The 27,267-nt window shown below is 40.9% G+C and overlaps 1 protein-coding gene across 2 annotated transcripts in view; it reads left to right on the top strand.

The window, feature by feature from the left end:
- The first annotated feature begins 9,634 nt into the window (after positions 1-9,634).
- FLT4 (fms related receptor tyrosine kinase 4) overlaps positions 9,635-27,267 on the top strand; it is a 113,874-nt gene continuing 96,241 nt past the window's right edge. For both annotated transcript variants that reach the window (XM_074212196.1, XM_074212195.1), the window contains exon 1: positions 9,635-9,739. In XM_074212196.1, coding sequence (XP_074068297.1) covers positions 9,676-9,739 — 64 coding nt within the window. In that variant the 5' untranslated portion in view covers positions 9,635-9,675. The remainder of the gene's footprint in view (positions 9,740-27,267) is intronic.

Below are 27,267 nucleotides of genomic sequence, written 5' to 3'. Positions count from 1 at the left end.
TTATTAAAGATTTAGAGATTGAAGACAGAAGATTTAAGGCCACTGAAAGGTAAAGGAATTTGTATGCTTTCTGGGAATTTAAAACTGCTCAGGATTTTATTATGGCAAAATATTACAAATATATAGATTAAAACTCCTAGAAAAGCAGTAATGACCTTAAGAATAGACCAGGTGAAATTTGAGTGAAAGTGAGAGAGAGAAAGGGACCAGTAACCATGAGGTTTGACTTAGTTTGGACACATGGCCTGGGGAGGTCCATTGTGCTCCACATGACCTAAGAAAGAACATTAGAAAAACCCATCTTGCCAGAGTCAAAGAAGAGGAAGAAGAAAAAGAGGAAGAAAAGGAAGAAGAGGAAGAAGAGGAAAAAGCACTGTGGCCCGTCCTATTATATACTCTTCTATAGTAGATTGGGCATGAGGTAGTCCTTGGGGAGTGGTCTTACAACTTGGGCCAGGTATCTTCCAGTGGCAGCTACACACTGATCCTTCCTGTCCCAACATACTCGACCCCCAACATGTCATTTCCTTTTACGCCAGTGTCTAAGGACCAGGTTGGGTGAAGGGGAAAATAGGGGACAAGATACAAAACAACAGGGTCAAGGGGTAACAGGATACAATCAACAATCAAGGTCAGTTTACATCTCGGGGCATCCTTCCGCAATTAACAAGATTTTAATATCATTAAACCTACATTCATAATTCTCTACATCATTTCCCTGCATCACCATGAATTATGCTAGATATTAGAGATATAAAGACAAAATTGAAGCAGTCTCTACTCTCAAAAAATTTATGTTCTACTTGGGGGAAATAACATCTTCACAATTAAGTTATTACTAAATATTGGAAAGTGACTGTATCTATAACTTCATCCCATTACTTAGGATTAGAACAATGAGAGAACTCCCAGATGAAGAGACTCCTTCCATTAAGGCAGCCAAACAAGATTAAAATGTAATTGAGAAATGTTTAACAAAATAAATAAAAATACAATACAATATAGATTTATGTATATTTGTGGTTTTCTAAGTCAATATGTGGGCAGTTAAGTGGCAAAGTAGATAGAGCTCTTGGCCTGAAGTCAGGAAGATTCATTTTTTTTAGTTCAAATTTCACCTCAAACACTAATTAGCTGTGGCATTCTGGGCAAATCACTTAACCCAAATAACTAATAACCAGAGAAATGAACATCAAAACAAGCCTGAGGTTTCACTTTACACTGTGGAAATTGGAAAAGATGACAAAATATGGGAAGTCAATGTTGGAGGGCTTGTAGGGATATAGGTGCATTGTTGATGGACTTGTGAATTCATAAAACAAATAATGGTACATGAATGAAATGAAATGACTGTGTTATAAGAAGTGACAAAAGAGATGAACACAAAAAAGCAAGAAAAGATCTATACGAACTAACATAGTGTGAAATAAGCACAACTAAGAAAATATGCATATAAAGTGATAGCAATGTAAATGGAAAGAGCTACAACAAAACTACCTGAAATGAATATTGCAAAATTTCAAAGAGTAAGCATGACTCCAAAGAAGAGAGAAGATGCTCCAATCCCTTTGCATAGGAAGCATGTCCATGATTGTGGTACATTGTGCAATATGTGAAAATATGGTACATTTCCAGACTTTGTGGATGTATTGGTCAGTTTTGATTATTTTTTTTATGCCTATTTTTACTTGTCTTTGAAAATATTGTTTGCTATATAAATCGACTGTCTGGGACCAGAAGACAAAAGGTTATTAGAGAGATTTTGATAATATAAAAAAAGAGGAACATCAATAAAAATTTATTTTTATATAAAAAGGTTATTTCAATAATCCAGACAAGAGGTAGTAATTCTATAATTGGTGAAATGGGGATGTTTATATGAGATGCTATAAAGGTAGAAACAAGAAAATTTGGTATCAGTATACATATGTATATATACATATATATATATATATATATATATATGTATATATACATATGTATACACACACACACACAGATGTTCCCTAGAATCAGGGAAGGATTTGGGAAATAGAGGAAAATAGTAAGTCAGATATTGAGTTCATTGGGAAAGGAAGGAAAATATTGTCGGAACCAACAGATTACAGCCACTAAAACCTAGACTGGGTGACATGTATCTAGTGAAACCTCAAAGGAAGATAAATTTCTGAGTATAGTGGAAGAGAGAAAGTAAGGAAGAAGCAACAGTTAATGAGTAATCTTATCTCCCTAGCAGGTCCAATGAGTTAGATGGGTATGAGAGAAAGTGTAACCAGTAATGAACAGTGAAATGGTGAGAAAGAAAGTGTCATCAGGAAGGATCTAGGCCTTCATAAGTATCAGAAGATGAATGTAGTGAGAAAGGAAGTTTAAGATCAAACTACATTTGTTAATTATGGCACAGGCATTCCAGAGAGTATAAAAGGAGCAAACAAATCTTGAGAGGGATATTGGAATGGTAAAGTTGAGGTAGATGGAAATAAAGGAGAAAGCAAATGGAGAGGAAAATTACACTTTGTACATCCACAATTAGAATTCAAAATCACTGGGAGAGTATAAAGGTAGGAGCATGTTAACCACTGAAGAGTGAATCCAGGCAGGCTATCAATGGTTGGAGAGAGATTAAAGGAGCATCTGATTAGATTTTTAGAAATTCAACGCAAAGGACTAGTCTAGTGTTTGGTGATGATATTATGTCCAGAGAGTCCATGGGAGGCCCAACTCAAAATGAGCAGGGGAACAAAGAGATATGAGGGGGCAGCTAGGTGGTGCAGTGGATAGAGCATGGACCCTGGAGTCAGGAGCACCTGAGTTCAAATCCGGCCTCAGACACTTAATATTACCTAGCTGTGTGGCCTTGGGCAAGCCACTTAACCCCATTGCCATTGCCTTTCAAAAAAAACATAAAAAAGAAAAAAAAGCACATTACAAAGAAATATGAGATCTGGGTTAGGATAAGGGGTGGGTGTGGAATATAAGGACTTTGTCCTTGACTGGGATATGTATAGAGGGCTCTGAAACTTTGTGAACATTAAAGTGCTATAGAAATGGAGGTTTTAGAATTAATCCCATGAGACTGTAACTAACTGACCTAAAGACATCTCACGAAACCAATAGAATGGCCCTGTCTATAGAGAGCCTAAAATAGTTAAAAGTTAACGATTGACTTACTCATCATTGAAGATCATGAGGAAGACAATGGATATACACATGAGGAATTTAAATCTTTGTGATTCATCAAAACACTTAGAGGTAAATCTACCAGGTCTCATTCATTAAATGACAAATGCACTTTACAATAGGGAACAATTAAGGAAAAGGAGAAGAGATTAAATACTTATTAAGCTTCTACTTTGTGATAAGCACTTCATAAATATGATCTCGCTTAATCTTTATACTAACCCTGTAAAGTAAGTATTATTATAATTGTATGTAGCATAACATATTATTATTATTATTATTATTATAATCATTTTATAACTGGAGAAATTGAGGCAATAGGGGTTAAGTAACTTGCTCAGGATCACACAGCTAGTAAGTATCTGAAGATGGATTTGAACTCAAATCTTTCTATCTACAGGCCTCTCATTCCAATTCCACTTTTATATCCAATTCACTACTTGCCTAGCTTGGAAAAGGCAGAGACGAGGAACAGTACATTCCAGAGATGGAGGATATCCATTGCACAAGCACATAGTGAGGAAATGAAATATTATGCATAAGGAATAACAGGTAAGGCAATTTGACTGAAACGTAGGGTATGTGAAGAGTCATATGTAATAGGTCTAGAATGGTATGCAAGAGTCAAATTGAGAAGGGCTTTGAATGCCAAATAAAGAAATGTATACTTTATCTTAGGGGCAATGTGATGCAATGGAAAAGGACATTGAGAACCTGGTTCAAATCCTGCCCGTGTCATTACCTGTATGACCTTGGACCAATCTGTCCATCCCAGATGAAAATCTGTGTTCCTATAATCTAATAGGGAGTAATTTGAGTTCTTTGAATAGGAAAGTAATGTGAACAGACTTGTGTACTATAAGAATATCACATATTCTCTGTGTATGTGTGTGTGTAGAAGATGGATTTGAGAGAGAAAAGATTGAATACTGGAAGATCAATTAGGAGACCTCCTCAGTGGCACCCCGGTGAGAGATAATAAGGACCTGAATGAGGGTGGTAGCCATATGCATAGAGAGCAAAAGTTAGATGAGGCACTGTGGAGGAAAACTTGACCAATGACTGAATATGGGGTGGTGAGGGAGAATGAAAAATTAGATGAAATAATGGGATGCTGGAGTGGACAGGACTTGCCAGTCAAGATCAACTGCCCTATAGGTCAGACCAAGTCTCAAACAAAAGAGTAGCAGGGAAAATTTGGATAGGAGTCAACACTCTTCTCAGTATTCTTTAAGATGGCAGATTGCTAGGGGCTTAACAGGCACTTTGGAGATTGAAGTCCAAGTATCTGGGAAATCCACTATTTCTATACCTCTAACAGACCAGGCCAACCCGGTGTCCTAGGGAAAGATATGCTAGCAGATGGGCACCAAGACAATACCCACCTTGCAGAAACCCAAGGCAGTAAAGACACTCCACAAACACACTCCCACTACACCCCCAATAAAGCTGTGAAAAGACCATAGGAATGTGCATAAAGAAAACCATTCTGACCCCAAGGAATGATGAGATAAAATGGTATGAGTTCAGGGTGGTCATTTTTTTTATAGTTTTCTTTTCTTTTTTTTTTTTGCAAGGTAATGGGGTTAAGCGATTTGTCCAGGATCACACAGCTAGTTAATTATTAAGTGTCTGAGGCTGGATTTGAACTCAGGTTACCTAGTTGCCCCATGGGGTCATTCATTCAAAACAAAGTCTGGGTCACAGTCTAACTGTCTCTTTTAGCCAAGCAAGTCAAGTTCCAAAACAATGGTATCTGTATTATAGCAACACATCCTACTTGTCTGTCTAAGATTGTGTACACCTTACACCCTCACTTAGTGATGTCATGAAGCTTCTGAAGGAGTCACAAAAGCCATTTGTGCATCATGGGAATAACAGTTCAACCCTCATCCCTGATCATAGTTGTCTTGTCAAGGACTCTGGTTGCTGATCTACTATTCTCTCCGGGAAAGCTATTTCTCTCTAAGGGTGTATCCACTTAGCATAGTCAATAGAATGATGCATTTGGAACAAGGAAATATCTGAGGTCAAGTCTTACCTCAGACATTTACAAGCTTTAACTTTTCTTAGTCCTAGTTTCCTCATTTGCATAATGGGGAAATAGTGGCACCTATCTCACAGATCTGTTGTGGAGAATCAAATGAGATTTTATATTCACTCACTTGTAATATATATGCTAATTAACCAATTATCATATTCATTTTCACCACCCCAAGTTTTAGGTTAATCCAGGGGCTATGTTTCAATATTTTCTTATTATAGTTAATAAATTAGATGAATATCTTTCCCTATAAAAGGTTGCTTAGCTCTCCTTAAGTGACTTGATCAAGGTCACACAGCAAATTAATGGTAAATCCATGCTAAGGTCTAGGTCTCTTGACCTCTTAGGCCACACTTTTATTCTCCTGTAGTTGGTGATGGATGATGAATATGGAAAGGAAGAAGGGGAGGAAGGTGTGATGACAACCATTTCCTGTCAATAAATAAGTGAACCCTCTGTCTAGTTTACCTCCTGGTTAGGAAATCTAGAGCACTCAAACATTGTGTATGGGAGATGAAATGGGGGAATAGAAAAGGAACTTTAACAGCTTTTCACATCTAAAGCTATAAGAGAGGAAATGGTGTTGCAAGTCTGGGATGGAGTCCAGGGGAATAAAGCAATTTTGAGCCCTTTCTCTTGGACAGAGACTCTTCCAGGGAAACAAAGCAGTTCTTTTTCCTTTGACAGAGTTTATTCCCAACCTGCGAAAGTGACCTTGGCCCCTATTGGAAATGACAGTGTGAAATCAAAATTCTTAATATGACTTTCCTTTTCTTCCAAAAGGTGGCAGCTCTGAGTTGACTCTTGGTCCATTTTGTAGGGACAGAGCTAAGGAGCTGGTTCCCAATCCCACTCCCAAGGTCATCTATACATATACTCTACCAGTCTGCTAACACAGAGCTAACTTAGTGACTTAAAGACATGTAGCATCTGGAAAGTCGCCTGCCCTTCTCTCCTTCCTCTTCCATCATGTTTCCATCCCAGTGATCACATACAGCAGTAGTTCTTCCCCAATCAGAGCCTCAAGGCATCCAGGGTTGTCAGAAAGGGGACTTAATTGTCTAGCTACACCACCCCTGCCCCCCCCCCGCACCTTTAATTTTCTCTTTTTTCTTATGTTCTCTTTTTCTTATGTCTATTCTTTGTCACCATCTATTTGCCTTCTTTTTTTTCCTGTATTTTTCTCAATGTGTATTTCTTCCTTTATCTGTTACTGTTTTGTTCTTCTCTCTCCATTCTATCTGTGTCTCCTTCCCTTCTATATTTGTCACTGTCGGGGCGGCTAGGTGGTGCAGTGGCCCTTAACCCCATTTGCCTTGCAAAAAAAATATATATATATATATTTGTCACTGTCTCTTAGTCTTCTTTCCCCTCAGAATCTCCCCACTCCTTTCTCCACCACCTCAATATATTTCTCTGATTACTGTTCATTGCTCTAAGTGAGGAGAGGCAGAGGGAAGGAGGCCTAGGTGCAGAGGTCAATGGGGCCTTCCTCCAGGAATCCCCACCTCCTCCAGCCCAAGGACAGAGGGAAGGAAGAGAGGGCTGGGCTTTCTTTTTGGGTAACTACAATAAAGTGGTTTATTTTTCTGTTTTTCCCTCTCCCGCCCCCACTGTAGTCTGGCCACATCCCTTAGCTAAGCTGACCTTGATCAAGATGGACCTAGGGTTAAAGAGGGCAGCTGAGCATAAGTAGGCATCCTCTCCAGGTCTAAAAAGTTTTTTCCTCCCCCCACCACAAACCAGTTCTTTCTTACTCCAGTATTTCTATCTGTAACAAAACTATCTAGTCTTTCTCTCATGTTCATAACCTTGGAGGTTATTTTCAAAACTTCCTTCTTCCTCATTTCTCATAGCCAATCAGTTACCAAGTCCTGTTGATTCTATATTTCAACTGATTTTGAAGCTGACTCTTCTTTGTTTCCACTGCCACCTACGAGCTCTATGGGTAGACTGTTGCAACGGCCTTCTAATGGTTACTATCCCCCTCTCTAACACATTCTTCATAATGTTACCTGACTAATTTTTCTTAGACATAAACCTGATCATATTACCCTTCTGCAAGACCTTTGGATGATTACCTATTGTTCAGTCAGCACAGATCAAATCCCTTTTGCCTGGCATTCAATGCCCTTCATAATCTTGGATCATCTATCATCTCATATCATTTCTTGTTATTCATTCCAGTCTCCAACCAAAGTAGACTACCAATCTCCAAAGCATTTTTTGGTTCCTTTTTTTCCTCTGTCTGGAGTGACCTTTCTTCCCCTCCAAGACACCCCTGACCCTATACTCAATGAAGTGGCATTTGAGATGCCACTTTATTCTGTAAATCTTCCCTGATTCTGCCTATCAATATGATCCCCTCTTTCACATAATACATAGCATTTTTACACCTTTCAAATGTACTTCTCATATAACTGTTTTACTTTAAACCACATGTATTATTCCCCAATAAACTATCAATTCCATGAGGGCAGGAACTAAGATTTATATAACCTTTCTATCTCCCCCTGCTGCTAGAACAGAAGTCTGTGTACAGTTGTTGCTTGAAATAATATTCATTGGATTAAATTGAATTGAGAAAATAGATCAGTACACCAAGCCCAGTATCTCCTCTGTAGTGAAGATGAAACTAAAGGAAGGGAAGGGAAGCTTAAAAGATAACAAATTCCTTGGAAACTAAGGACCCCCAGCAAGCTTGGATTTGGGTGGATAGGTCAAAGCTGCCCCTATCCAGGACACTGGGTTGGAATGGCCATCCCACATTCTAGATTAGCCACCTCACATTTCAGGCTCAGTGCTCAGACCAATGGAAACCCAGCATCTAGAACAAGATTCAGGTGTGCAGGACACATGAATCTGTGTTCCCTTCTTCAGGATCTCACACCCTCCCACTTTTCTTAAATCTGTCCAAGTCCCTTATCCCCATCTCCTTTTTATCTTCCTAACTAAACTCAGAGTTCCCAAATGAGGGTGAGGTAGGGACCTTTCTGTTTTCTCCCAGATGCCCGCACCTCTGCACGTGAGTAAGTGGTTTTCACAGACTTGGTCCTCTGGGAGGGGAAGAGAAGGAAACTTAGCTTTTTATATCATCTACTTTTTACCAAGCTAAGCACTTTTTATAAATATGATCTCATTTTATCTTCACAACAACTCTGGGAGCTAGAATGCTATTATTATTTCTATCTTACCATTGAAGAAACAGGTGGAGTCTGGATATGAACTCAGATCTTCCTGTCTCCAGGCCTAGTGCTCTAATCCACTGTGCCACTAATTACCTTCAACTGCCTTTCTTCAATGGCAGGCAGCACAAAGGCAGGGTTCCTTACTTCTCTATTGGGGCAGACTAGTATAGAATGAAACCAATCTACCAGCCCTATTTCCCCAACCTAAGAATTTCTGTGCTATAAATAAGCCCAGCAAAAGTGGTCAGTGGCTGAGAAAGAATGGGATGAGGAGAGGAAGGGATTCTCCTCACCACTAATCCAGAAGCACTTCATTTCCTTGACCAGAATCAACATCAAAAGGAGAAATCCCCAGTCTCTGCTCCCTCCCAAGTCACAGCACCAGAAAGCTTCAGCCCTTGCCGGTCCCAATTCTAGAATGCAATTGTCCCTGGGAGTGACCACACTTTGGTCCTTAAAACAGCTGCCCATTTACTTGGAATTATCACAACAGCTTTGAATCTCAGAAATCTAGTGGAACTTGTAGAATATCTTCGTTGGAAATGTGCAAGAAGCTTCTGCTTCAATAATTCTAGGGCTGGGGAGCTTATCACCTGCCGAGGCCGCCCGTTGTCCCACAGCTCTGATTGAGAGGAAGTTGTTGGCCACTGAACTGAAATCTGCCTCTTGGCTACTTCCTTCTTTGTTCCACTTCCAGTCTTCTGGAGACAAGAAGAGAGTCTCATCCTTCTTCCACTTGACAACCCGTCAAATAGCTGAAGCAAAGAGAATGCACTCTAGCTAAATATTCTCTTCTTTGGGTTAAGCAATCCCTACTATCTTTTTACCTTTAATATAATGACCACCAATCCTGTTGCCACTTTTGCTGCCCCTGGCTGGACGGGCTTCTATTTATCTATGTCCTTCCTAAAGCTGATTCTGGTCCTCAAGCACAGCACTCTCCCTCTCCACTTAGGTGAAGGTGCCAGATCTCTGTGGGCTGCGCGCCCGCGCATACCACCTGTCTCCCCGCAACTTGGGGAGACCAGTCCCGGCCTGGTCGCGTCCAGGAGCCAAACTCTCTCCGCCCTTTGCCCCTCCTGGCGGGAGCTGCCCACCCCGCCCCCCCTGGCCGGAGCCGGACCCGCCCTTGGCCCCGCCCCGCGGCGGGCACAGGCACGTAGAGGAGAGGAGCGGACTGGCCCGGGCTGGACAGCCCTGCAGTGCAGCGCAGCCAGCGGCGCCGCCGCACAGCCTGCCTCGCCGGGCGCACGGCCACTGGAGATGAAGAAGGGGGGAGTCCGGAGCCGGAGCCTGTGGCTGATTCTCGGTGTCCTGTGGGAGGCAGGTGAGGAGTCGCCCGCGGACGGGGCGAGATGGGACTGGGCTGGACGGGACGGGACGGGACGGGACTGGGTCCCCTCCAGTTTAGTCAGGAGCTCCGCTCGCCTTCCCGCTAGGCTTGCCCCTGGCCCGGACCTTTGGGTCATCTCCGCTCACCCCCACTCCTCGCTCCACACTGTGCCAGGCAGTGCCAGGGGCTGTTGCCGCCACCTCGACCCTGGCCCAGACCGGTGCCTTCAGTCCCTCCCCGCATCTCCCATCTCTGCTCCCCCCACTTCGAATGACTTCTAGGAGAGTGGCCCCAACTCTGGCCCCGTGTATCCTGGCGTGAGCCAAAAGCCCGAGTCCAGTTGTCCGCCAGAGGGCACCCCGCGAGGGGAAGCCGCCACTACCCACCCTCGGTGCCCCCACCCCCGACTGGCTGGGGCAGAACTGCCCTCGCCTCCTCCGCCCGGCCGCCACTTGCCAGTAAGACCCCTTTGTGGAAGCGGAGAAGCGATGGCGTCCGAGCTCCGAAGCCTCTGGGGCAGGAGCGGGGCCCCGAGGTGTTTGGGGGTTAGGCTTTTTTTGGCAGAAAGAAGAGGGTGCAGTCAGACTTTGAGGTGAGAGCTCAGAGAAGAGACCTCTGCTTGCTACAATGACCAGAGAAGGCTCTCCCGGACTGAATAGTATTGGATAGGCAGAGGGAGAGTACAAAGAAGGGCATTGTGGAGGGTCAGTTTGGGGGATGCTTCAACAAGACCAGAACTTAAGTTCAGGAGTTCTATGTTGAGGTTGGAAAGCTAGTTTGCACTGTGGAATGCTATGGGACACGAAACCATAGAATGTAAAAATGGAAAGAACTTTTGGAGATTATCCGATTCAACTTCTTCATTGTCTGTGAACAATCATTATTGAAGATTTTTCAGAAGAGTGACATGGTCAGACCATGAAAACTGAAGATGAGATAATTTTAAAAGCTTTTATGATCACGAGAACCTCAAAAGGGGAGAGAGGACATGAAAGCGGAAAGCAGGGGAAGAATTTGAAAGATAATGGAGTAATAGCAACAGATTTTGATTACTGATTTGTCATTCATTTCCTTTTTGAGCGCAATTTCCAAATAGATAGATCAGGAAATGCTATAGACAGACTATCACAAAAAATTTAACAAATTAAATAGTAGATAAAGAGATATAAGTTGTCAGGTAATATGATTTGGAACTGGTGAAAAGATCAGACTCAAGTGAAATGATCAGTGTCAATGTAAAGTGCCACAAGACCGGACTTATAGATGTTTTCTGTTCACTGTTGCTATCAGTGATTCTGAGGAAGGCAAATCACAGAGATAGAAGGAACTTAGAAAACATCTGGTACAATCTCATGAATTTGTAGTTGAGAGCATAGAAGATTGTCCAATGCTTCAATACTTTGCAAAAAACTTGAAATTGAGAGAGATAATCACATTACATGATAGAATCAGCATCCAAAAAGATCTTTACAGGTCAGAACAAAGGGCCCAATCAAGTAAAATGGAATTTAACAGATATTAATGCCAAGTCTTAGACTTGAATTGAAATAGCCTACAATTGCAGACTAGGAAGATTTACCTAAATAACCATTAATAATGAAAAATTTTGAAGTTGGAATGGACTGTAATATACAAGAATCATCACTTTAATAAATGATGATACTTTAACAGATTTATTATGTAATCTGTTCTCACCAGATCAACCTAGAATTGGAGGAAAGGATTCTAGAATGAAAACTAGAAGATACCTTTGAGGTCATTTAATCTGACTTCTTAATTTTGCAGATGAAGAAATTGAGATAGGTTGACTTACCCAGGGCCACACGGCTGGTGGGAAAGAGACAGAATGAATCCAGATCCTTTGATTCCAAATCTAGCACACAAAAATTGTGCCACGCTGCCTCATATCTCATCTGTGTCCTCCCATAATCATCACTCCCCTACTCCCAGTCCCAGACAAATTTTTAAGCTTTTATGGCACCCATGACATATGTCAGAGTTAACTCCTTTCCTAAACATACATATCCCTCCCTGGTGGGGTCTTCTATAGGTTTTCCTCCATTCCTTCACAAAGGTTTGGAATTGACCTTGACTACTCAAAGCTATGCTCTTAGAGTATAAGTTTTGGCATGGTGGAAGACTTGTCTTGGGAACAAACTGTGTTTGTCATCCTAGAACCAACTTCTCTAAGTATAATGTGGTTCCTTATGAACAATTTAGCTCTAATGGGTGATGAATGCTTTCTTTGACCATGGTTACAAAATGTAATATTGCAGCCATCTAGGGTAGGATGAATCAGAACTCAAGGGAGAAAGGAGGGCTGGATAGTAACCTGAATAAAGGAAATAACTGACTTGATGGCAGTAGGATTGATCATCAAGGAAGAGAGGTTAGATAGAATAGGGCCAAGGATGTAGCCTTGGGGATACCTCCACTTCATGGGTAGGAAGAGGAAAAGGAAATAGGGAGGATAAACCTTGCTTCCTGTCATTCCTCATTGAAATCAAAGGCTATTTAGTACTCAGGCACAATAACTGTGTATTGTCTACAAAGGATTGCCCAGTGGTTTTATGCCCCAGTGGTTTGATTGAGTTGTAGGAGGGTTAGGTAAGCTCAAGACAGTTTTTGTGCTGATGCCAAAGTTTACCAGGTAGGAATATTAAAGCACACCTCAGGAACTCAGGAAGAAAGGTAGGAGGGTGAGATTTACTCAGGGTTTGGGGTAGTGGAAGAACTAAAGGTATAGGTATTCCAGAGAGAACCAAGAGGCACTAAATTAAGCCGGCTGAAGAGTGGTTATGGACAAGGGTGTGGTATGGTGTGGTGTGGGGGGCAGAGGGAGAAAGTAAGTCAGGCTTCTAAGCTTCGGGGAAGGGCTTGAGTTGAGCAGAAGGGGAACAGACAATAACTGAGATTCCTGGGATTGGTTAGAAGAGCATTATAACCAGTTTAAGTATCTAGAAATTGTCTCTTAAACTCTTCATTCTAGGGCTAAAGGTGTAAAGGTCCCACTTCCTTTCTTCTTTGCAGGGAAGGGAGGGTTCCAATATCAGAGCCTAACCTTTAATTCTGGGGAGTAATACTTTCATCTTGGACTTTTCATAAGCAGTATTTCTTTAGAAGCCAGCATGGGTTCCAGAAATATTGGGGTAAGTGGCTGCACAGGAGAGAACTGCGCAAGAGTGGGAGGAGGAGAGCTCTAGGGAATTAGAGCTTTGCCTGTCAATCAATCAATCAATCAATCAATCAACCAATCAGTAAGCATCTTGTAAGAATCCATTGTACTAGGCACAGTGACAGGTGCTGGGGACAAACATAAAAATGAAAGTATTTTCCTTTAAGAGGGAGGGATCATATTATGGATAAATATCTACAAAAGAAATAATAGGTAATAAGGGGGAGGAGAGAAGTACTAGCAGCTGGGGCAAATACCATGTGGTATTTGATCTCAATATTGAAGGAAATCAGGGGTGCTGTGAGACTGAGATGAAGAGCAAATGGATTCCAGATATCAAGGATGACCTGTGCAAATGCATAGAGATGAGATAGAATGTCCTGCTTGAGGAATAGTAAGAAATCTGGTCCTTCTCTATCTCCAGCATTTAGGGATATAATAAACCTGACATATCATAGACTTGTGATAAATGTTTATTAAATGACTGACTGACCACAGAATCAGAGGAGAAAAGTAATATGTAACATAGGTTGATTGGATAAAACAATGTCATAAAGGACTTTATAAGTCAAATAGACAAGTTTATCTGGGATCCTAAAGACAGTAACTACCATTGAGGTTTATTGAAAAGGGGTGACTCTTTTACATGTGTCATTTGAGAAAATTGCATTGGCAACTTTGTGCAGGATGCATTGGAAGTGAGGCAAGATTTGAGCTAGTGAAACCAAACAGAACACTGTTGCAATGGTCTAGGAAAGTGAAGATGAGCAATTGAATTAGAGCAGTGGTATTGTAAGTAGAAAGGAGACAAATTTGAGATATGTGGAGAAGAAACAAAGATTTTCTTAAAGGCAGAAGAACCTGGCCCAAGAGAATAGAATCTAGGGCCAAAGAGTGGGTCATACCAAAAAAGAAACATTAGCCTTAACTGTAAAGATGTAGGAGGAAAGTGAGGCCTCATTCCAACCAAACTGGGAATGGACATAACCAGGGCAGAGAAGTAGTCCTTGAGGTAGCCAGAAATATCTGGAAGACTGTGTCCATCTTTGCACCAATCATTTCTCCAGAATCTCTCTTTACTGGCAAATGCAAATTTTAGTGGGTAAAGAAGGGGACCGGGGGTAAAAGGAAAGGAATAAAGGAGAGACATTATAGGATGGGGGGAAACAACTGTACTTTGAGTCAAGTGAGAAAAATTTGAATCTGCCTATATGAACATTGGCAGACCATTTAGGGCCTCTTAGCATCCATTTCCTCATCTGTAAAACAAAAGAATATGAAGACAGTATGTTTTAAAGTAAGGAAGATCTGTATTCAAATACTTCCTTCCTCCATCATGGCGGCACTTAGGGATGCAGTACCCCCATGATCTGGGAAACTCTGGTAAAAGTTTTGGTCCTTCCTTCTTGCCAGAGATGAAGTATGAAATTTTTTCTTTTTTTTGTGGAGTGTGTATAGTATTTTATTATAAAATTGGGGTTGATATTATACAGTTATAATACATATATTTTATACATTTCTGAATTTCTAAATGTTTTCTGTGTCTACTGGCCTTTGCATGTCATCTGTGGCTTCCATAAAACTCCCAAAATATTCCCTTTTAATTTCTTATTATCAACCTGCAAGATACTTAAACCTCAATAGGGAAAGTCAGAATGTGGAAGGGAGAACTGAACTGGTTTTGTGATTACCTCTTATTGGTCTCAGGCAACTAGCGAGGACTCATTAGAAGTTAAAGAAATTCCTCTTTGAAAACTCCCAACAGCCATGAAATCACATTTTCAGTGTGAGAAATTTATGCCTCAAAATTGGATAAGGCTACAAACAGATTTATTGTTTGGTTGATTATCTAGACCTAAGAAGGTGATGAACAAAATGTTAATAATGCAAATTAAATTTTAAGGTTTGTCATGGTACTTTTTTTTTTAAAGAGCTGGTTATTAAACATTTACTAGTATGCCCAGGGAATCAAGGGATCTGTTAAAATTTGAAAAGTAGGGAAGTAGTGATGCTTGTAAAGTAGGTACTTCTTGGGGCAGCTAGGTGGCATAGTGGATAAAGCACCGGCCCTGGAGTCAGGAGTACCTGGGTTCAAATCCAGTCTCAGACACTTAATAATTACCTAGCTGTGTGGCCTTGGGCAAGCCACTTAACCCCATTTGCCTTGGGGGGGAAAAAAAGTAAGTACTTCTTACATGTTTGTTTAATTGCAAAATTCTTTAGAAATGTAAGCAGTGGCTATTATTTCCAAAGTTAAATACATCTTGAGGCCCAAAGGCCTGCAAAGGGCTAGGGTTCCCTCAATGGGTTTCAATACCTAGATCCCCTATTCTCGGTTACTCTTACGAAACCAACTTCCTATCTCCCTCAAAGCTCTTGGGTATCAGAGATCAAAAGATAATCAATTTAGAATTGGGGTTAGGGGAAGGGGAAGGGAAACCCAAGACCCAACTTTAAAAATCATCTTGTCCAGTTTAATCATTTTACAGATTAGGAAACTGATAGAAAGAGCTAAGAAAGACTGGAAGGACAGGAGGAAATTCCCCTGGGGTGGGACCAGGGAAAATGGATCCCAGGGCAGATGGAATAAATATGTCAGCTATTCATTGATCTTTCTCCCTTCTCTTACTCTAGAGTTTCCAATGTCCATCCCTCTTAGCCCGTCAAGATGTTTGGTCCTTACTGGACTGACATTACTCTCTTCTCCCTCCACTAAGATGTCTTAAGAATGATGCTTTGGCCATCATGACCCTGCCAGATCTTTTTAACAACAGATCCTGTAAGATCACATTGAGTTCTTACCCTCTGAGGCAGTGTGGCCTGAACAGGGAACCTAGAATCATAGATTTAGAGCTAAAAGGGGTTATAAAGACTGTCTAATTCTACCCTCTCATTTGATAGATGAGTATACTGAGACCCAAAGAGATGACTTAGTGAGAGTCACATCAGTGCTAAAAGAATCTGAACCCAGACCTTCTGACTCCAGAGAGTGGAGCTCTGAGATGGAGAAATCCCACTCCAGCTAACCCCATCAACTACCAGTCATCTTATGACATTTGTTGGATAGGCTGAACTTTGGGGGGAAAGGGTTGAAGAATCAAGGAGTAAATCTTATAGACTCTTTCCCCCAAACTAGCTGAACATTTTGGTAAGCCTTGGATCTTAGGACAGTGAAATACAAAATTAAGGAGAAAAAGAAGAGGGGAGGATGAAATTTCCCTCTGGTTGTCCATCCATGGAAAAAAAGATTTGCTAAGTGAATTAATAATGCAAACAAGATATAAGGAATACTTAAGAAAACAAACTTTCCTGCACTTTAAGAAAAATTCTTTATATCCTGAAAATTGGTATGCTGGGTACAAAGTAACCTCCTCTTTAAAGCAATCCCCTAAGGATGTTCACTTGGCCATTCTTTTTTTTTTTTTTAGGTTTTTTGCAAGGCAAATGGGGTTAAGTGGCTTGCACAAGGCCACACACAGCTAGGTAATTATTAAGTGTCTGAGGCCAGATTTGAACCCAGGTACTCCTGACTCCAGGGCCGGTGCTTTATCCACTATGCCACTAGCCGCCCCTCACTTGGCCATTCTTTAGGAATCAGTGGAACTAATGTCTGTACTTTGTAAAATTTCAATCTGAAAAAAAATTTTGGAGACCAAATCCCTTCATTTTGCAAAAGAAAAAACTGACACTCCAAAAAGGGAAATGATTTAGCCAAGGTCACACAAAGTCAGTAGCAGGGCAAGATATCTTAGCCCCCGCATCTGCTTCTGTATTCCTTTCTAGTCCACCTCTAATGAGGACTTCCCTCCATGTGGAGCTCACTGCCCATTGGTCTGAGTGGCTGAAGCTGAGCTATTTCTAAGGCTATTGGATTTACTATTCTTAACCTTAAAAGCAAAATCTTAAAAACATAGGATTAAAATAAAACGAAAGAAATTGGATTATTTGTTTTGGCTCCACCTGAACCACAGACATTGGGGTCCTGGGCTCCAGGTCTTTTGGGATGTTTGAGGGCAGCTGGCGGGGGATGGACCTCTAGATGAATGTATTTATTCAAACAAGGTGCCTCTCAGCACTCCATTGTCTCCAGCGACAACTTCATCAGCTCTCTCCCTGCCTGCTGCTTAAGGTGGAGACACTAGGTAGGGACCTGAACTGGAAAGTATGGCATTGCAAATCCCAGTCTTTTGTTTGATTAAGGTGGACTAAGGATCACAAATTAAAGTATTAAAAAAGGGTCTTAGGGAACCAGAGTCTGAGTCCAGCTCTGTTACTAACTTGCTATGTGACTTTGAACAAGTCACTTTCTTTCTCTAAACCTCAGTTTCCCCAACTTTATAATAAAGAATTATACTCCATACTCCATACTCCAAGATTCAGTTCTGATAGTCTGGGTCTACCCTAAGTTTCTTTACATAGCCAGGAGTATGCCCAAGCTAGCTCATACAGGCCCTCAAGAATCAATAACTACATTTTCCACTATGAACATTTATACCTCAGAAATCAGCAAAAGTACAAGTTAGAGGTTGATTTATTATTTGAGGATTTGTTGGACTTGTTTTGGAGAAAATATTAATAATGCAGATTGAATTTAAAAGTGTGTTATGTGAGCTTTTTGTTTTGTTTTGGAGAACAACTGTTAAACATTTACCATCAAATCTCTGCTTATTATTCTGACATTTCAAGTTCTAGATCCAAAGGTTCCTTCCAGCTCCGCAATTCTGTGTTCAGTGATTCTTTGAACCTTTAAATTATCTTCAATTCCCCTTCCTAATTTACCTTCTAAGAAATCCAGTCCTGGAGTGGTTTTCCTGATTACCAGGGATACAAGAATCTTTCTGGTAGGGTTCCAGGTCCATCTGCTGTTCAATTAGACCCAATATTTATTAAGCACTTATTTCATGCTGGGCACTATGGATATGAAGTCAAAAGTAAAGCAAACCCTGCCCTCAAGGAACTTATGCTCTTTGAGGGGGAAAATGGTGAATATATATTAATTAAATTGATTTTAATTTATTAATCAATACAAGGAGGAGAGATCCTGAGGGCAATACTAAGATGAAGAAAATATGGTCCTTGGGTCCTGTCAAGAAGTTGATGGTCTCATTCTTATTTAAAAAAGATATGATGACCCTCATAGCCAATCAGATCTCAGCTTTAATACTGCTCAAAGAAATTCTCTGAAAATGCTCCCCCTTATCTTCTGAATACCTACTACCTTCAGTCTTTTGGGACTCTGAGATCTACCTCATTTATTCACCTCTTCTAAAATTATCACCTCTGTTTCTCGAAAAGAATTTCTCTATTGCCCTTAGGTATTTCTCCCTTCTGCCAGAGTCACCAGTCTATGGCTGCAAATCCTCCTCTCTACCTAGGACAGTGATGCAGAGAAGAAGGCTAAAGAGACCTCAGAAGTCCCTTATTAGATAAAGAAATAAACTGAGACCCATAAAGGTTAAATGCTTTTCCAAGGTCTTTGTGGTGTTAACATTAAAAGCAAAATCTTAAAAGCATAGTATTAAAATAAAATGAAAGAAAATATAGGTTAGACATGAAATTTTATTCTCTGGGATTTACCTTTAATCTATAGATGGAGACCATTCTAGTAATGACCACACCCAGCTGTGAGAGATCAGAAAACTTATTCTGCAGCTAGGGAAGAGGAACAGAATATATACATAACAGAATAGAAAAAATCTTAAACTCCCCTGGAGACCATTCTATTATTTGATGTCCAAGAGAATCAGTCTTATACAATGCTTTCTTGTCTCAGGGAAGTAACATTTTTAATGAGTTTAAGCAGTCCTTTCTAAATCTAAATGTAAAAGAGTTCACAGTTCTTTCCTGGATTATGGAAGGCAGGATCAGTCTTCCTTTCAAAGTCTGGAGGAGGACACATTCCATTCCTCACCATAACAAAGAAACTCAACCTTTGATTAAGAATCTAATTTTTAAAACATAATAATAATAATAGCAACAATAATAATTATTATTGTTGCTATTATTATTATACTTTGACAATGGTTAGTAGGTGTCAGTAGGATTTCAATTCTGGCCCTCTGATTCTGTATCTTTGCTCTTTTCACTGTACCTTGCTACCTCTTAGGTCACAGATCCAAAGCTTTATTTAGGAATTCTGGCCCTGGGGGGGGCAAGTTCCGTAGTGGAGGCATTCTGAAGAACAAAAATGACATAATTGGAGAGGTTGAGGAAGTGGGAGGGCAGGATATTCAAAGGAGAATGGAATAAGAATGGAGAAGAATTTATTGGTGGTGTAGGTGAGTAACAGGGAAGTCCACTAATGACACAACAAAGATCTGAACACACTGGGATGAAGTGGAGGCAGTTGTTGAGTGATGGCAGGAGAGATAGGGCCTGAAAGTGAGAGCCAGGAGCCAAGAGGTATGAGTCAATCAATCCATAACCATTTATTATGCTATGTGCTATGGTAGTAGTACATAGTGGATAGAAGCCAGGCCTGGAGTTAGAAAGACTCAACTTCCTGAGTTCAAATCCAGCCTTAGTCATTTATTGTGTGACCCTGGGCAAGTCACTTAACCATGTTTGCCTCAGTTTCCTCATCTATAAAATGAGCTAGAAAAAGGAATGGCAAAGCATTGAAGTATCTCTGCCAAGAAAACCTCACAATGAATTACAATGAGTTATAATACAAGACTGAAATGGTTGAATAATAGCAAAAAATGGGCTAGGATATTAGAGATGAAAGTATAAAGAATCAAACAATTCTTACTCTCTCAGTATTTTAAAGTGAATTTGTTTTTAAAATAAAATTTTAAAATATTTAAAATAAATATTTTTTGTAAATTTATTTATTTTCCATGCATTTATAGTCTGTCCTTCCCACTACCTCTCCTATTGTACAGCAACAACAAAGATAAAGCCTTCATAAACATGCATAGTCCAGAAAACTAATTCTCACCCTGACTATGCTGAAAATATACTCCTTTCTCTGTATATTAAACTTATCAACTTTCTGGTAGGAGGGGAATGGAGTGTTTCATCTTCACCATTTTGGAATCTTGATTTCTCATTTCATTGATCAGAGGTTTAAAGTCTTTCAAAGTTATTTTTTTCCATGATCTTGTCATTGTATAAATTGTTACAGAAGTTTCTTCCCAATTTCCTCTGAAATTGTCCATTTCATAATTTCTTATGGCATAATCATATGCCAGTAAATGATTTGTTTAACCATTCTCTAATATTAGAATATCTACTCAGTCTCCAATTTTAGTTACCATAAAAAAAGAGCTGCTATATATGTTTTTGTACATAAAAGCCCTTTCCTTCTTTCTTTCACTTTTTTGGGTATAGGCCTAGTAGGGGTATTTAATTGTGGATAAAGAATAGAGACACTTAAGTGACTTTGGAGGCATAGTTCCAAATTGAAGCACTTACAATTCTCAGTTTATACAAGAGTATAAAATATAGGCAGCACTGTTAATTTGCAAAATATAGTGTCCCAAAAGTCTTAACTTTAATAGCTTAAGACTGCACCAAGACTTACAAAACAATTAAAAACAAGGTAACTTGAAGAAGACACTAGATTTAAGGAAATCAAAAAAAGTTTCATGAAGAAGATAATCCCTGAGCTGAATATTAAAGGAAGAGAGACTGTATTAAGAGGTGGTAAGGAGAGAGTGCATTCTAGACATGTGAAGACGACCAGTACAAAGGCATGGAGATGACTGAGGGAAGGAGTAGCCAGCCTTGGAGAGTGTGCCAAAAGTTATGGTAGAGGAGGAATCTCAATTTCAGTGACCACCAGAAAATGGTAGGAAAGTGAGAGGAAGACAGTAAGGCTGAAGGGGTGTTTGTTAACAGTAGAGAAGAGTTCCAAAGGAAAGGGAGGGCAGAGCATAAAGAGTGGAAAGGGATAAGGGATAAGAGATACCGTCCATTCTTGGGGATAGGGATATTGCTTGTGGGCAGCCTAAATGGTGCACATATTCAGAACTAGCAGGAAGACCCCTGCCTCTAGGACCCAAGAGAGGAGTATTACTACCATGGAATCCTGACTTATAACCCTTTCTCTTTTCTAGGATGGCCTAAAGGGAAGAAAAAATGGAAAAGGCAACTGTCTCTAACACCAGTCATTCAGTAAATCTGTTAGGCATTTTTCATATAGGGATTTATGTCAATCCACATCAGAGCTACTGGTCCTCCAAAAGCTTTGCTAAATTGCTGGCTCTTTCCACAGTGTTTTATGATTTTCATTGTGGTCACCTGAGTTCCATTAAAGTCCTGTCTTTATCCTCATCCTGAGGATATCCATGAGGCTTGTTGGGCCTCATATTTCCAAACGTTAACTGGGCTTGTTATCTTCCCTTACTATCCTAAGCTCTCTCTTCTCTCTGAACCAGAGGGTGGGAATGGGGAGGCCTCAGATCTCTGTGAACCAGGGAACCTCATTAGTGAACCTACCCCTGAAGCCCATGTAGTGTGTGCCAGGGCAACTGGCAGGATGCATGGCCAGTGAACCCAGGTCTGGCTTCTATTAGTTTCTAGAATGAGAAGTCACTTAGGAAAATCTGACACTTGTTTTGCACTCTGAGTGAAACAACTGTGTCCCCATTATCTGAGGGTGGTTTATCCACCTGGTGGATTTCCCAGGGCTGAGGTTGAATTCCTTCCTGTCTCTTCCCTTTCCTCCATGGCAAGGCCTTCCCTTCAGTCAGGCTGGGTCTGGACCAAGGAGTGAGTGAGCATAGGCTGGTTGAATGATCACTTAATTGGTGATGCTTTAGAGAATTCCTTTTCAGGATAGTTTGACTAGATTCTAAGGCCCTTTCTAGCTTGGAGATCTGTGGTTCCCTGAGGTCTTCTCCATCATTTAGCTCTAGGGATTCAGCCCTAGAATTCTCTCTGTCCATCAGTCTAATCATTCCATATATGAAAGCGGACAAGGGCAAAGATTTCTAGGGACAGGCCTGCCATCTCTCAGTCCTAATGACTCACCATCACCCAAGAGACAATCTATTCAGATTCCTTGAGGGACTTCAAGGAGATTCGATTGAAATAATTCTTCTATTTGGCCATAGAAGATGTAACTGTAGTGAAGAAAGAGAATACAACTCACTTAGGGTCACTAGGCTCTATAGAATGATCATCCTGCATCCTTCACAAGTACATCTGAGATTGGGAAGGAGCTCAGGCATCTCTTGGGGAAAGAAGGCCTAGCAGATTAGAAGGGAAGTCTTCATGTACTTTTAAATTTAAATCACTCTCTTCTCCCTCGCTAAGTCAGGGTCCAGCTATGGTCTAGCAGGATGTTGGTTGGGGGTCCATTAAAGTCCCTAACAGTCCAGTCCTCAGCAGATAAAAGGGTCTTGTAAAACTACCTGAAAACATAGACGTGAGAGGCAAAACTGAACTCTTCCAAAAATCCCTCCATCCTCTTCTAAACTTCCCTATTTCTATCCAGGATCTCATCATCCTCTTAGTCACCTGGGCTCACAGCCTCCTCTGTGTCCTCCTCAGCTGCTCTCTCTCACTTACCTCACCTAGTCAACTGATTGATAAATCATCTTGTTTCTATCTGTCTTTCATCTTTCATAAATATCCCCTTTCTCCCCAGTCACTGACCTAGTTTCAGGTTCTCCCTTCTTACCTGGATTATTGCAAAGAATTGACCTCATCATATTCTGGTTCAAATTCTACTTTGCTGCAAAAAAGATTTTCTACAGTTCAGATACGACCATTCATTCCTGTGCTCAATAAATTCCAAAGGCTCTCTGTAACTTCAGGGATCAATTAGAAATCCTTAACTTGGCATTCAAAGCCTAACCTGGATCTACTTTTCTATGGCCCACAGTTTAGCCAGACTGATCTTGCTGTTCCTCACAATCAACATGCCATTGATCCTTTGAACTAGATTTACTCTGTATCTAGAATGTTTTTCTCTTCACTTCTGCCGCTGGGAATCCCTAGTTTACTTCAAGACTGAAAGGAAGTGCCACATTTTGCAAAAAGTCTGTCTGGTCTCCCCAGCTGCTTGTGCCTTCCCCCTATAAGATTTGTTGTTGTTATTGAGTAATTTTTCAGACATTTTCAGACATTTCTGACAGTTGTATCTGACTTCTTGGGACCCTGTTTGGGTTTTTTGGGGGGGGCAAAGATACTGGAGTAATTTGCCATTTCCTTCTCCAACTCATTTTATAGATGAGGAAAATGAGAGAAATAAAGTTAAGAGAGTTATCCAAAGTCACACATTTTGATGACTAATCTAGAATCATATGTGGAGTTATGCTCAAAGAATTATTAAACTACCTCTACTTTTTGACCCAGCAATACTACTATAGATCTTTGTCCAAAGCTGATTATGAAAGAAGGAAAGAACCTTTTCTAATTTGCCCAAAGTCATTCTTAAAACAATTTTGCTATTACTGTATGCAACATTTTCTTGATTCTGTTCATTTAGCTATTATTTCATGCAAGTCTTTCCATATTTTGTTTTAAGAAAACAAATTACTTTGGGTAAATAAATCATTTTAACTATTATAAATATCCAAATTAACTTCAAAGGACATATGAAGAAAGACCCCATTGGCATTCAGAGAAAGTACTGATAAATAGAAGTATGTATAGAATAATTTTACATATGTGGGGAAGGGAAGAAAAAAGAAATTTACATGATAACTTTATTATATGTTTAAAAGAAATGGCAAGTTGTACATAATAGAGTTGCAGTTTCATATGCAATTCATCTTTATTTTTATTATACTATGTTATGAAAATGCATGTTTTAGTCTATAAATTAAAACTAAAATTAATTAAAAAAACCAAACATCTGAGGTCAGATGGTCAGATTTGAACCCAGGAATATTAGTCTTCCTGACCCCAGGCCCAGCATGCTATCTACTCTGCCACCTTGCTGCCCCTTTTATGGGGTTTGACTGTGTTTTATACATACATACATACATACATACATACATACATACATACATATATATTATATATTATGTATTATATATATAATTTATGTATATAAGTATGTTACTCTCCCAATAGGTCCATTTCCCTTTTGTTTTTGATTATGAAACGTAGTAGCCACTTAATATAGGTTTGTTAATTGATTGAAAGAGGGATCAACCCCTGGAGACCAGGGAGATAGGAGATCACCTTTATATCTAGTTAGCTGCAACGTGTCTTTCATGGAAGCAGAAGAAAAAATTTAGGGGAAACTTAAAACTGATTTGTCAATCAGTTGACTAGGTGAGGTGAGTGAAGAGAGAGAAGCTAAGGAGGACACAGCAGAGGAGCCTGTGAGCATCATCCTCTTGGATGATGGGATCCTGGATAGAAATAGGGAAGTTTAGAAGAGGATGAAGGGATTTTTGGAGGATGTCAGTTTTGTCTCTCACATCTATATTTCCAGGTAGTTTTTCAGGACCCTTTTATCTGCTGTTTAAAATTGACTTTATCTGCTGTGGACTGGACTATCAGGGTCTTTAATGGACCCCCAACCAACATCCTGCAAGACCGTAACTGAACCCTGACTTAGAGAGGGAGAGAAGGGGAATGATGGGAAGAGGGGCCAAGAAGGATATTGCACTCTCACTACCATGTGGACTTCAGAGTCATGTGGTCTGTAAAAACGAGGAATTTGGAGTCTAAATGTGAGGCTTTGCTGTAAGATGCTCATTTAATTAAAACTCTTTGTAGTCGGCACTGCCAGCCTGGTGTTCTTCTGTCACTTGCTTGTTCACGCTTGACCCTGCAGGAACCCCATCAGAAATGTCAAGGAGAATAAGATCTTCATGGCTAACCCAGGTCCCTCCTGCGGCTGTTTGTCCTTTGATCCTAGGACAGTCTGTTGTTGACTGGAATGGTTTTCTCCTCAGGGCAAGGGGTCATGCTCCTATTTCTGGTCTTTTCTTCTTGGTTCTCTCTCTCTCTCTCTCTCTCTCTCTCTCTCTCTCTCTCTCTCTCTCTCTCTCTCTCTCTCTCTCTCTCTCTCTTCCAGAGCATCAGCTCCCTTATCCCTGCTCAAAAAACTGTTCCTAGAAAATGACAGATCAGCCTGCCAATGGGGTGAGCACCCAGAGTCACACCAGTAAATGACCTCGTGGAATCCAGAGGAGCAAAGTGTCCTGGGCTAGGAGCCAGGGATTCCTGAGTTTAGATCCCTTTTCAGACACTGACTTCCTCTGGGGCCTCAGTTTTCCGGTCTTTGCAGTGGGGAGAAGTCTGGGGGAAGGGAAATGCTGCTGTTAGTAGAGCAGACTTGGAAAACCTGTGCCATTCAGGGAAAGTATGATATGAACAATGTCTCTGGAGACATTCACCTCAACATCTACATTTTTCCAACAAACCCCGGATATCTATTTTGTGCAGGGGTCCCTGTCCTGGGTGCTGAGGAACAAAGAGACCAATAAGACATGATCCCTGCCCTCAGGGGGTTCACAGTCTCATGAAGGGGAATAAGACTTGGACATAAATAACTACAATACATAGCAGGATGTGATGTGTGGTGAGTAAGAGGGGTACAAATAAAATATCATGAGGAGTCAGAGAGAGCAGTTCCTGCTGGGGAGATGTGAAGGAGATTGCTTCTGACCTGGCCCCTGGAGAACAACTAGGATTTTTCAATAGGTTGGAACATTGTGAGGAAAAGTACAAAAATCAGAAAGAACATGATGTATTTAAGAATAGTCTGGTTTGGCCAAAGTAGAAGGTGAGGAAAGGGGAATATTAGGAGTTAAGGCTCAAAATGGCAAAGTGGCACCAGAATGGAGAGAGCCAGGGATGTGAAAGTGAGGGGTTTATTCTTTCTCCCACAAGAAATGGGGAGCCAAGGAAGGTCTCTAAGCAGGAGTGTCACAGGGAGGGAGACCTGCACAGAAGGAAGATTATTTTGGCAACTGTGCAAAAGATGAATCCAAAGAGAGGAGAAACTGGAAGCGGGGGAACCTGTAAGTGAAAGGTAAGCAAGAGGTGACGGGGACCTGAACTAAGGTGATTGAAGGACTGAGCTGAGACCAAAGGAGACAAATACAAATGATTTAAGGGAGGTAGAATGGAAAAGTCTTAGCAACGGATTAAATGGGGTATACAAGGGACAGGAAAAAGTCAAGATTACCTCCAAGATTTCAAGCCTAATTGAGAGAAAAACAGAAAGAGGGGCAAGTTTAAAGGGCAGAGAAGCTCAGTTATAGATGAATCGAATGAGAAGTCACTTATAGCCACTAAATCACATGCTTGTACTTAGACATACATGCAGTTCACACAAATACACATGCATTCATATAGACACCTATAGTTACTACTCATACATAGGCTTCTGTAGGTTATATATCATTCTCATGGAACTCCCATACACATACAATGCCGCTTGTGTAGTTCATATGCTTGCATGCTTTACAATTTTAAACATTCCCCTCATTCGTGATCTCCTCTGCTCCTTACAGCAACAGTCCATGAGACAGATGGAGCAAGGAATATTTACTCACACTAACATGAACTTACATATAAAATACCCTCACAGACATATAAGGCTCACAGATTTGCCTGCATGTGTGTAAAGTTATTTATCACTCAAATAACATTTTTATTATATACCTACTGTGTGTCAGGCAAAATCATAGAGGTGTAATGTCCCCCCAGATACATGCAATCCCACACATGTTCACATACACTCAGGTCCTCTTAGTCTGTCTTTACCCTGCTTACTCTTAACCTCACAAATCAGGATTTGGGGGGAGGGTGTACAGGGGAGGGAATGCTGCTCTCACACATCCAGATCTTTCCAGGGTGTCTGCCCAACAGCCACGGGGACATGAGGCCATGGTGCCCCTGCCACGTGGCTAGGGTGGACCCAGCCCCCTAGGGTTTGGCCTGGTGAGGTCAGTGTCGGTTCATGGGAAAGGAATCGTCGGCAGCTGGAGCGGACGTCCTGCCTGCGTTTCCCCTTTTCCTGTGGCCACGGAGCGAGGGACGACCCTTATTTAGCTTTCCTGAGGCGGAAGCTGTCCCTGACTGATAACAGCTGGTAGCCCTGTGGGCCCAGGGCAAGCAGGCAGGCAGGTCAGTAGGCAGTTCACCCAGGATGGGCACAAGCCTGGATGGAGAGAGGAGGAGAGGAGGGGTACCCCCCAGAGCTCAGGATGCTGCTTCTCAAAAGAACTGGCATGGAGCCAGCCCCAGGCAGCTTAGGTATCCACATTTGTGTATATATAAAATACACACATACACACAGGTGTCAGAGGAGGCTGAGCACTGCAAACATTTTGGTGTATGACCTGCAAGATAGGAGCTTTTCCTTCTCTGGGCCTAACTTTTCCTTAATATGTTTAGATGGGGAATTGAGAGGTGACATATCTCTGCTTGT

Source organism: Macrotis lagotis, chromosome 1, assembly GCF_037893015.1.
Source record: "Macrotis lagotis isolate mMagLag1 chromosome 1, bilby.v1.9.chrom.fasta, whole genome shotgun sequence".
In the NCBI taxonomy this organism is placed as follows: domain Eukaryota; kingdom Metazoa; phylum Chordata; class Mammalia; order Peramelemorphia; family Peramelidae; genus Macrotis; species Macrotis lagotis.
Note: the sequence above shows the minus strand (reverse complement) of the source record. Positions and strands in the feature narration are given on the sequence as shown.